At 42.3% G+C, this 12,540-nt stretch overlaps 1 protein-coding gene across 2 annotated transcripts in view; it reads right to left on the bottom strand.

Annotated features, from left to right (window-relative positions):
• INTU (inturned planar cell polarity protein) overlaps positions 1-11,991 on the bottom strand; it is a 100,904-nt gene extending 88,913 nt beyond the window's left edge. For both annotated transcript variants that reach the window (XM_077815202.1, XM_077815203.1), the window contains exons 1-2: positions 11,805-11,991; positions 6,547-7,139 (exon numbers count right to left, since the gene is read on the bottom strand). In XM_077815202.1, the coding sequence (XP_077671328.1) occupies positions 6,547-7,139; positions 11,805-11,935 (724 nt within the window). In that variant the 5' untranslated portion in view covers positions 11,936-11,991. The remainder of the gene's footprint in view (positions 1-6,546; positions 7,140-11,804) is intronic.
• Positions 11,992-12,540: the final 549 nt, after the last annotated feature.

Below are 12,540 nucleotides of genomic sequence, written 5' to 3'. Positions count from 1 at the left end.
GCAATGTTACATGCAACTGATAATTATGACCCAGCTTTGCATTCTTTAGAATTACAGTAATCCTGAATGTACTTAGGCTATGTCTACACTACAGCCTTGCTGCTAAAAGGCATGCAGTGTAGCCATTGTTTGTCAGCAGGAGAGAGCTCTCCTGCCAACAAAATACTTCCACCCACAACGAGTAGTGTTTGCTTTGTCGGAAGGAGAGTGCTCCTGCTGACAAAGCACTGTTCATTCCAGAGCTTGTGATCAGCAAAACCTTTGTCTGTCCGGGGTGTGTTTTGTTTTTTTTTAAAAACACCCCGAAAGACAAAAGTTTTGCCATTCAGTTGCCAGTGTAGACTTAGCCTTAGTCTCTCTCAAGTTCTTATATCGTGTTAGGAGACAAAAGTACCTTGTGTTCTCTGAGGGAGTAAAGGAAGCCATAAACGGCAATCAGATACCATAGTGATGAGTGCAGTAACAGAACGAATGGAAGTCAATAGGTGGGTCAATATTGGAATGATTGTGTAGCTATAGCACAGAAAGCACTGTGTAGTACTAAGAAACTAGGATGCCACAGTGTTAACCTTTCAGTCTCTGCAAGGATTTCCCTCCCCATGCATGCTTCTTCTAACCTTTCGGCCATTGTGAGACTTCCAGTAGCATCACTTAAGTAACACCCTTCCCACAAGATAGGGACACAGTTCTCTACTCTCTCTAATCAACTCAATTTGAAGAGAAAGAACCAATGATACTGGCATCTCCTATCACAAGCCTCATCTGCCTTTAGAGGCCAGTTTTTTCTTCAACTTGTTTTGGTGGGCCTTTTAAAATCTGTATTAGCTCTTTTACCAGAACAGAAAAAACTGGAACAAGAAAAATTCAGCACTGGAGAAAAGAGAACGATGTACAGTTTTATAAAATTAAATGAATAATTAGACCACTTATCAGAAGATTTTATAAAATACTGAACATGTTCAAAGTTCCAAGTTTTGATCATCTTTACTAGAATTTTTGCAGGATCACCTCAATGTACAAAAGTCTACTTTAAAATGAGCTTTGTTTTGAAAGTTCAGATTTGCATCTTTGCACCTAATGGACCTGCTCAAAACAAAAAGCTGAGTGTATGAGGTTTCCTTTTGTATCTTGAGAAAAGTGAGAGATTGAGATTCAGTAACAAACAGATGTTTCAACCAGCATCTCCAGTAGAAAAGGAGACTCTTTACATTATAGCTCTACTTTCTTTACACATGCAACCAATAGGCATCCTAGACACAGAAATTAAGGCATGATGAGTCGGGCAGCAACTACTGAGTGTGTATGAAGAGTGCCATCAAACTCACTTACTCCATTACCCCCATCGAATACTAGAGAAGACCTAGACTCATATGTCTCAACAAAGATAGCAAAGAATAGGGAAATCTTAGAAAAAGAGTGACACTGAACAGATACTAAATGGAGAATATAGTTAATAGTTTCTTGGAATGACTGATAAAGCAGAAAAAGTAAAACAAGATTATTCATGATCCTTAAGAATGAAGCTGGGCACGCAAAAGTGGTTTTGCAAAAATATGAAAGGGCTTACATTTGCAAAGAGGATCTCAAATAAGAGCCATTACGAACACAATATACCTAGCTACTTTTTACTTTGAGCAGAAAAATAAAAAGTACATTCAGAGCAACAATGAAAAAAACCCACAACTTTTTTGGACCAATGAAGACCGGAGGGGTTTGTTTGTTTGAATTCTGTCTGGGATGGTGAACTATGACAGACCTCTGTGATGATTTGGGGATCTGTCTTTACAATTAGCGAATTCTGTGTGAGATTACGAACTTTGTATGTATCCTTATCAAGCTGCAAATTCCATTTTTAGTGTGGAAGCTAGTTGCTTTCTCTGTGCGCTTTGGTATTTCAGTCCAGCCTGGAGCAAAAGGGCAATCCAAAATGGGTTGTTGACTTGAGTGCTCGATCATTATAGAGTAACAGCTGTAGACAAGAGTGACTCCCCTGAGAGACCAATTCTCCTAGCTGGGAGAGGTGACCTGACAATGAAGTCACCAGATCGGACTCAGCAGTCAACTGTTGAGGCTGACTAGGAAATCATCTGATAAAGGAGAAAGGAAGGCTACAAAGGGCAGAAACTGCTCTATTCCTCTCTTTGGCCACTTCTCACCAACTTGAGAGAAGTTGCTGCAGGAGACGGATGAGACAGAGGGGTGGACCCTACGTATTTGAACACAGATTGTTCCCCCAAGACTGCTAAGGTGAGGGGAAATGCATGTAGTAGTAGTTTGTTTTTTTTAAAATGGATGGGTGTATTTCCTAGGTTATTAAAGAGCAAAGGATCACAGAACAAAAGTGTCTGTTATATGCTACACCTACCACATGCCTCTTGAGAGAATCTGCAGCCCAGAAAGATCAGACCTTTGCTGGGATTCTAGGAGAAGGGTTTATATAAGCTACTGGGGTATCCTGGGGGTGCTGGAAGTTGGGGCCTACACAAGTAGCTTGAAGGGCTTCATTTCTGTGAAGGAGTAAGAGAGTTAGTGCCCTGGAAATGTGCCAGACAGGGCACAAGGGAAGAAACAGTGCTGCAACCTGCTAAGACCCAGGAAGGCTTAAAACACTTGGAGATCCAGATGTGCTAAGTGGCCAGCTGAGGACTACTCCACTGGAGCTGTCACAATATACAGAAAGATTTAGTTTTAGAACATCTTTTAGTAAATAGCTTAACAGACTTGGATAAAGTATTTTTGTTTTGGAAAACACACAGGGCTATTAGACAGCAAATTTTTGGTGCCAAAAATGGTGTATTTCTTCTCAGAATAGAAAATGTAACCATGATTCTGACCATCTATATGGTTAAGTATTGCAAGAAAACTTATGACTTCCATATGCAACCTTTGATATTTTTAAATGTGTGGTGCACAAATAGACAAATGTTCAATCTTAAGTGTTAAGATATAGTGATTCAAATTTCAGAATGAACAGGACAAGATACCTTAAGGCACTATTTTAAGGAACTATGTAAAAAATGTCCATTAAAGTTAGTAAGTAACTGCCTTGTCCACCTTTTTTATTAGCCCATTTGGTTGTAAAACAAAGTGCTTAATTTGCAGTATTAATCTGCAATATTATTAAACATTGACAGCTATTGAAATAGCTACCATACTTCTCATTGAGAATGGAATCTCAGAGCTGTATGAGATTACTTTAAATCATCAGATATTCTGTCTGCCAGGGATACAAAACTAAAATCTACAGAGTTCTTATTTAGAAATCAAATTAGAAAATTAAATTAGATATGCCAAGTGTCCCAAGACTGTTACTAATATAGCCAAAGAACAGCACTTCAAAATGTTCATGTTCAGAGGGAAGAGTTGTTTAATGCCTGGTTCTCGAGGTTAAGACGACCAGCAAGATCACACCATGTTATACAGAGTAACAAATGCATATAGGCAAAGTAGTGTATTGTTCTGCAGGCCCTTATTGGTAAGAGATGAGAGAAGTAGAATTCTAGCAACATTGGTTAGCCTGAACCATACCATGTTGATTAGCTTAACAACTGATAAACTAGTAATTCTCGTGAGTATTTAGATCAACTTAAACTTGAAGTACATCTTAATAAAGAACTGCTCAATTCAGGACAGGATTCTTGAATCTCATCTTAAGCTTTTTCTTTTAAGTGATATTTTAGACCATAAGAAACTTGTATTTTTCTATTCTCTTCATATTAGTACCATCTATGTATCTAAAATTAAACTGCACTTCTGGTTTTAACCAGAGTTTGGGTGTACACTCAAAAGGCCTGGCTATCTTGCCATCTGATATACAATACAGCAACGCTAAACTAGAAGGGTTTGACTGGAACAAACTAAATTAAAAGTGGTTTACAAAAAAAATTTAAGTGTTTGGGTTTTTAACGGTACATCCCTTATGCCAACTGCATTAAAATCCAAGCATTTAGTTTATGCAAAATATCCCTGGTGCTAGATACCACATACAGATTTCAGAGTACCCAATGTTCACTGCACATATATAATTTAGAGTATTTTTATATGTAAATTATACTTTTTATGCCACTTGGCACAGGATGTAGCACATTTTCCCTGTTCAAAGCGGAATGATGGCAGTATGCTTTAACATATTGTTTCCAACATGTAAAAATAAGGTTACATTGGTTGATGGTAGCTCAGGACATGTAATAAACTACCAGCCTCTGAGGTTTAAGTAACTGTCCCCATTTAAAACAAAACAAAGATTTCATTTCTCCACACCCTCTTAACATACTATTGCCTCCTTAGCTCTGTTAAGGATAAATGCAATACTGCTATACCTGCCATGGAAACAGAAACAGTTAAAGAGTTAATCTAATCTCCTAAGCCTGCTGCTTGTCATAGTGATCTGCCTGTATGCCCATTCTTGTAGACAAAAATCAGGAGAGAAAAGAATACTACTTTAACTGAGGACTAGTGCGACCAGATGTCCCAATTTTATAGACAGTCCTGATATTCAGGGTTTGTGTCTCATATAGGCGGCTATTACCCATTACTGCCTGTCCCTCTTTTTCACACTTGCTCTCTGGTCACCTTAACTGTGACCCAAGAGAAGGAATTACGTTGTTAGTGTGGTGGTAGGCATTTACAAACTGTTTTGTTAACGAAATTTATGCATATAAACCAGGGCCTATCAAGCTGAAGATACAGCCAGAATCTCCCTTCAAACTTATTTATATATTAACCCTTTCCCCTTTTGTGGAACTTGAAGATTATTCATTTTTTACAAGGGAGTATTATTTAATACTCTTATCCAAAACATGCACTCGTGAGTCAATGTGTGATCTGTCTTTATGTATACAATGTGGAATTTTCAAGAGTGCTTATGTGATTTGACTTTCAAATAGGACTTGTGCTCCTAAATTATTCAGGAGTTTTTGAAAATCCCATCCAGAGCATACATCTTCACTCTCTTCTCTCCAGAGAACAATCTTAAGGCTAATATCACCAGTCCTTTACAGATAAGAGGCTTTGTGCAATATGTATCTGTTCTTAAAATACATTTAGACCTTTATACTTAGATTGTTTCCCCTTGAGCATTTAAGGTAATTGCAGAGTTTCTACCAAGACCCTGTAAAATGGTGGCCTAAGACTTTCATTTCCACACCTCCCCCTAATGCTTCCCTTACCCAATGTTTCCCTCCCACACTTTAATTTAGTTTCAGAATACACACATATATATACACATTTCAAAGCTTCATACTTTGGAGCACACAGTGATTGTCTTATTGGATTACCCCAAAATGGCCACAGGGATAACTGCATCTCTGATCCCTTTGTAGTCTCCTTGAGGGCACTCCTGCTCAGATCTTAGGCCCCTTTTTCAGAGTGGGAATTCATATCCTTCTCCCCTCCAGACTGTGGATTTACGCTGTAATTTCCTTGCAAGTTACAGTTAGGGTTGCCAGTCCTCCAGAACTGTCCTGGAGTCTCCAGGAATAAAAGATTAATCTTTAATTAAAGATGTCATGCGATGAAACCTCCAGGAATACATCCAACGAAAATTGGGAACCCTAATTACAGTGCTTCTCCAAGCAAGTCTCACTTTAGTCCAGCACCTGCAGTTCTACTATCTACCAGAAACTATGACAGGTTTACCAGTGACCAATCAATTTTCACAAACCACAGTACATTTATTTAGGACAAAAAGATTACACAGAAAAAACGTATTACAAAACCAAAAGTCGACATGCAGGCTAATTTTACCAGACACTACTTATCATCTGCATGGAATTCTCGTAGGCCCATACACTAGTTATCAGTTCTTTGTTCCACAGTACCTCACACTCTGAATCAGCTCAGGCTGACCCTTTACACAGTTTGGGGTCTTTGTTTGCTGCTCCTCTTGAACCTAGTCAAAACTAGTATATACAGGCCCACTCCTGCCCCCTCCAACCATGTTACGCCTACAGACTTCTTCAACTGCTTCGAGAGTTGCATTAACTTCCCCCAGTGATCCAAGACCCAACAGAAAACCACAGCAGCACGCCAGGAGCACAAAGATACATTCATTGCTTGTTGGTAATCTATGAATAGCCTATGTGCCTGTAGCTCAGTGTGGATAAAAATTTTAATAAAAACATTAGATTTTTTTTATTGAAATCCACATTTTTTTTCAAATTACAATGGTTTTCTTTTAGAAGATAGATCTGTTTAAAATGAAAGCTGAATTTAATATAAAATTTGTTGGGTCCTAAACTACTTATAAGATAGCTGTAAATGTGAATCATATTTTGATAAGAGAAGTTTATGTATCCAAAACATATGGCTGTTTTGTTTAATAAAAATAAGTTATATGCCGTTGTGTTCAACTAAATTCCAGTTACAGTTGAACCTCAGTTATGAGCTGACCAGCTCAAATATATTTAAAATCTCAGAAATATTTAAGTTATCCCTCTACTGAAAATGCTTGTTAGTCTAGGTTTTGCTACAGTTTGAAGAGTAAATTAGTATCTGTATTGGTTTTAATGGGAGTAAGCACATGTCAGTGTTCATTGGGTTACTTACCAATCAAGATTTGACCTGTTTTTATGGCTGAGCTGCCTGGGACCAAGCCATGAACTACAAGCTTCTCTTCATTGATCCCTTTGTTGCTTCTGTCTTGTTCTCCTTGCTTTTCAGCTCTTCTGCTGCTCCAGGAAGACTGATGAACAATCCCTACCAATGCCTCCAGAAGCTTGAGTTTTGCCCCGGCTCCAGCACTGGGTAGTCTTTTTGGATTTACATAGACACAAACATCTTTATACCGTTGCTGGACTATGACTCCCACCTTCTGAGTGGATTGGTGTTTCAGTATGGAGGTTGGGCCGGAAGGATGCCCATCACTACCACCAGTTCCTTTCTTACCAGAATGCTTTGGTAAAAGGCTTTTCTTTTTTAAAATTTTGGTGATTTTTTTCAGTCTGGGTTCATACTTTCTTTCTTTTCGTGATCCCTCTTGAATAACCTCAGCTTCATTTTCACGGAACCTGACATGATTCCCTGCAGGCACCTCCGAAGAGATGTCTTGAAGAAGAGTTTCTTCTTCACCTTCACTCAGTTCTAGATAAAATAATTCCCCATTTTTCTGCACACTGTCCAACCATTCAGGCTCAAGGTCACTGAGAGAGAGAAAGAGAGAGAATTAAATGCTAATGCAGACAAGGAAGACAGCAATACCAACTACATTTGTTTACTTCGGGGAGGGGGTGAGAAAAAGTCTGCCTCTTGAAATTCTATGGCTCTAGATGGTGCTCTAGATCATGTTGAATATAAAAATCCTTACAGGGAGAAAGGAATAAAAAAAAGCAGGCAGTGGGGGGCAGAAAACCACAACTGCCCTTCTAGAGTCTGAAGTAGCTTTTCATAGTGTCTTACTGTTCATCCATTGCAAAAGCATCATTCACAGAAGCCAATTTCATTGAATTGTTCCTTTCAAAGCCATGTCTGAATAAGTAACCATTATCCATCAGAGTGAGGGATTTTCTTTTAGTCAAACAAGAATGACATCCTGTCCATTCTCTCCCATGTTCATCCCTTAAGCCATCAGAAAGAACAGTTGTATTGATGGCATTTATGAACAGCATACAAATAAAAACTGAGTTAGTAAAGTGTACTTTAGCAATAAAATAACAGACTATTAATGCTTTGTTTATGGGTAGATTTCCACCTCCCTTCCCTATCCCAACTGGGTTTATTTTTAAGTGTCAATAAAATAAGCTTCCATTTAGAACTGATAACAGTACAATCTTAGTTCCACAGTCAGTCTAAATTAAGAGTACTCTTATGGTAATATAGGTTTCCATGGGTTTAGGTGAGTAAAGCACATTATATACAGTCAGTTATATAACTGAAGGTTTAAGGGACAATTGAGGTGACTCCATCTGGACAAATTTCCGATAGAATGCTTATGAAGGAACTCCATGATACTATTTTTCCTTCCTGAGACCCCATGAGAGCCCTTCTGAGGGAGATTCACAGTTTTGGTTACTTAGGGCTAGTCTACACTGGCAACGCTAAAGCACTGCCATGGCAGCGCTTTAACATGGCTTGTGTAGTCACAGCAGAGGGCTGGGAAAGAGAGAGAGCTCTCCCAGCAGTCTAAAAAACTCCCCTCCATGAGAGACTTAGCTCCCAGTGCTGGCGCACTGTTTACACTGGCACTTTACAGTGCTGAAATTTGCTGCGCTCAGGGCGGCGTTTTTTCACCCCCCGAGCAAGAAAGTTGCAGCGCTGTGAAGTGCCAGCGTAGACAAGCCCTTAGATTGTAACATCTTGGAAGCAGGGAATATATTTTTTCTGTGTTTGTACAGCCCCCTACCCTAATGGGGTCCTAGCCCATAGCTGGACTCCTAATTGCTAATATAAATAACTTGGTGGCAGAAGGAGTCATTCTGCACAGCATTCGCCATCTGTAGTCAAACAAACATCTGCACACAAGTTCATGCTGCTTGGGGGAAAAATTAACTGAGTCTCCAAGTCTTTCCCACCCTCATACCCCCAGCTTCCACAGGAACACTGCAACTGGGGAGGGAGTAGCAAGCAGAGCAGAAGCACAGAGGGATCAAATTTGTATAGGCCTGGGAGTTTCCTTCCCCATGAATCTGCAAGATGATGGGGCCACACGACCTACACAGCCTCACCCATCCACTAAGTCTCTTCCTTCCTGGGTAAAGATTTGAAAGAAACTGTATAAGCTGAACATAGGAAGTTATTCTTCCTCCCCCTCAATATAATATGGCCTCAAGAAATGAAATTTGTTAGAGAAGTAGGCATGAACATGAATGTCCTTGGTTCATTAGTAGGGATTTTGACACTGAAGTAGTTGGGACAATATACTGATTAGAGCAGGATATCAGTTTTCATACAAATTTACACTTTGAAACCTATGAATTACATCTAACTAGCATTGCTGTGCTTTCAGAGTCAGCTACAAAACGTCTGTCCAGGTATCTTGGTAAAAATATGAATAAAGATGTACTAGAATGGATGTATGTATAATCCGTGCTCTGATCTTACAGCCAAACAAAAAACTTTGAAAACAATAGAGGCAGACAGAAATAGGACTGCTTTTAAAAATAGTCTGTATTCTAAAATTACAAATTAAGAACATAGGTCAGCTATGCAACATACTGAAATACTTCAACCTCCAACCATTAGTCCACATGATATTGTGCAAAAACTAACTCTCTTCTCCCTCTGCTGAAACCAAATCTAGAACTATTATAGAAATATTTCCAATAATTGTCTAGCCACACACATATTTGTTACTTTCTAAACAAAAAGAAATCTATACTAACAGATTAAGGTTTTAACAGAATTTTACCCACACAATGACAAATGCGGAAAGGAGAACAGAGGTCCCAGAGGTTTCTAGTGCATATGAATCACAGCCAAAACATGGCAACTACAGCTGGTATGGAATTTCCTGATGAAACAGGTTTTTGGCAGAAAATGCCAATTTGTTGAAATGTTTTGTGGAAACGTGTTGTTTTTGATAAACTTCTTATGAAACAGGCAGGGTTTCCTCAGAACCCTGCCTGGTTTTCTGCCAGCTTGCCTGGTGGGCTGCTGGGGAGACCAGTACCCAGGGCTTTTAGGATCTATGCTGAAGAGCTGGGGAGCCCTGGCTCTGCAGCAGGGAGCCTGGAAGCTCCAAGAGCTCCAGCTTGAAAAAGGCTCTCAGTGCTTCCAGGCTGATTGCCGCCGAGCCATGAGGTCTGGCTCCCAAACTCTGATGTGGCCTGTCGCGGAGATGGATTAACTAAGCTGATGGGAGAGGCTCGCTCCTATTGGCTCAGAGCAGTGGTGGGCTGTGTGCAGGCCACAGGTTGCCCACCAGTGGCTTAAAGCATCTTCATTAAAGCGCTACAGGGGCACAACTACATCAGCGAAGCTGCACTGATGCAGCACTTTAAGCTTAGACCTGCCCTTAGTTACAAGATGATCATCTGCAGGGAACAGGATTTGCCTCCAGAAGAACCATACACTGCTTCTATGCATCTCATTAGAGTGTTAACTGTGAATCTTACTGATGTTTCTGGAAGAGAAGAAATCCTACACATACTTCCAGACCATACTGTAGTAGCAGAACTACTCTGAGGCTGCTACTCCAGCCTTAAGCTAAAATAGTCACTAAAACAGAGGCTGGAGTAGTATAATCAAAAGGAAGGTTAGACAACAGTAGCAAGGATATTTCAGTATTCTGATGCCAGGGAAAGGATCAGGACGCAGGTTAGCTGTGCAGAAGTAACAGGTTTCTGTAGATTTCAAGGTGTTTGCTACTTCTGTGGACTGAGGCCCTTACTCATTCCACCAAACATAGCAAGGAGTCACAGAAAACTCAAGCCACATTTACACTACGTAACTGTACAGGCACATCATGTCTACACTACAAATTTATGTTGACCTAACTTATGTCAGCATATAGCCATCACAGTTATTAAATCGCTTGTGTGCACGCACACGTGACTCCTTGTGTTCGTGGTGTGCATCCTCACCAGAAGTGCTTGTATCAACTGTATTGTCAGTGTGGGACATTATGAGGCTGCTCCTCAAAGCCAGTAACAGTCGATGTAAGCCATGAAGTGTCTACACTGACATTGCATTGACCATGACTGTATGTCACTCAGGAAGGTGAGGTTACTAAATCAGCACTCACTTACATCACCGGGAGTCAAATTAAGTGAAGACACTCTCACAGCTAGGTTGATGCAAGGCAGCTTAAATCGACCTAACCTTGTAGTGTACACTAGGCCACAGTCTACATCAAACAATAGTAGCTAAGTCAACAGAGGCATTTTTTCATCAATCTAGCTGCATCTACACTGGGGTTAGGTCAGCATGGCTACAGAGTTCAGGCATGTGGATTTTTCACATACCTGTGATGTAGCTACGTCGACCTAAATTTTAAGCGTAGACCAGGCTTTACCCTATCACCAGCATAAAATGAACAATGTTTTGGAAACAGAGTAAAAAATAAATAAATCAGTTTTCTGCCCAAAACTTGGGGAAGGGAGGAATCAACATGTTTTATGTTTTAGCTAGGGGAACGGACAACTGTGTAACACTAAAATAACAAAAGTTGTAGCCATCTGAAATTAACAGAAGCTCCTAGGAGCAAATTACACCACTTATCTAGGTATCTAAATATGGACTTAAGAGCCTAACTTTAGGTTTTCAGATCCCAGCTGCCACAATCTAAGGAAATGCATAATACTTGGCACATCCATATTTATGCATGAATAGTTATTTTAAACATAATATTTGTAACAGTTTTGTTATTACAGTGAAACAGCCAAGTCCCCTTCTGGGAGCTATTTAAACTATTAATAAGACTAACAGAAATTGACTAACTGAACCACCCTATATGGACTCAAATATAAGGGCTGAAACTGTCCTGAGACCATTTCCCCTTTTACAGTACCTTCCGCCCCAAAGTACTTTCTGACAGGACACCAGTGCAGGAGGTCCTTCCTATCCCTTTTCTACGGTGGAAAACAGAGGCACACAGAGTGAAGCTATTTGCCCGAGTTCTCACAACTGACGAGCGGAAAAGGGGAGCGTGAAATCCAAGGTCTCCTGAATGGAGCTGGGCGTCAGGAGCCTTAGGATGCCGAGGTGCGCTGTCTCACACCTGGCGCCCTGGACGCCAGCCACCCTGGCTGGCTGCAGCGCCTGACCCCAGGGGACGGCGCACGCTGGCCAGATCCGAGTCCTTCCCTCCCGAGGGCCAGAGAACACGGTCACTCTCTGCCCCAGGCCCACGGGGGTGGGGGCGCCCTTACTCAGAGCCCCCGGAGAACGATGCAGAGCAGGAGCCGGTCTCGCTGCTGTCGTCGCCGCCGCCCGCAGCTTCTTCCCCCTCCTGCCGCGGTGCCAGCTCCCGAGGCATCTCGAGGGACAGCGGCTCTTCCATGCCGGGGGGGCGGGGGGACGATAGCACCTCACCACTACGGAGCGCAGCAGCCCCCAGCCGCCATGATACCAACCCCCGGAAGCACGAGGGAGGCACGTGATGCCCGCTCCGCCCTTCTATTGGTGCCGCCGGCCGGGTGTCATGGAGACGGGAGAAGCCCTGTTGAGAGAGAGAGGCCGGTGGCTGCGAGGCAGCTCCTGCTGCAGCAGCGACCGGCTAGCGCCGGCGGGTTCGGACCCCTACCGGCCTGAGCGCCCCCCCCCCCACCACCCGGCCCCGCAGCAGGCGGCACAGGGTCCGGGACTGCGGAACAGCGCGGGGGGCTCCCCGCTAGGCGCGGGCTCCGACCCGGCCTCAGCCCGGGAGCGCTCCCGCCGGGCGCTGTGCGATCAGAAGAGGCGCGGGCAGCCGGGGCCGGAGCGACAGACACAACCCCTGTGCCCTAATGGCGCCTGTGGCCGCATGCCAGGGCGAGGGTACCGATTCCCATCTCCCCAGCCCACGGCTCAGCCTGACGAGCGGACTGCACCTTCGTTTGCGAGGGATCAGGCAGAAAAGCGTGGGATAGACCCCGGCATCAGCCGTGAAAAGACTCAGGGCTGAGG

The sequence above is a fragment of the Eretmochelys imbricata genome, chromosome 4 (genome assembly GCF_965152235.1).
Source record: "Eretmochelys imbricata isolate rEreImb1 chromosome 4, rEreImb1.hap1, whole genome shotgun sequence".
NCBI lineage: Eukaryota > Metazoa > Chordata > Testudines > Cheloniidae > Eretmochelys > Eretmochelys imbricata.
This window is presented reverse-complemented; position numbering and strand designations above follow the sequence as displayed.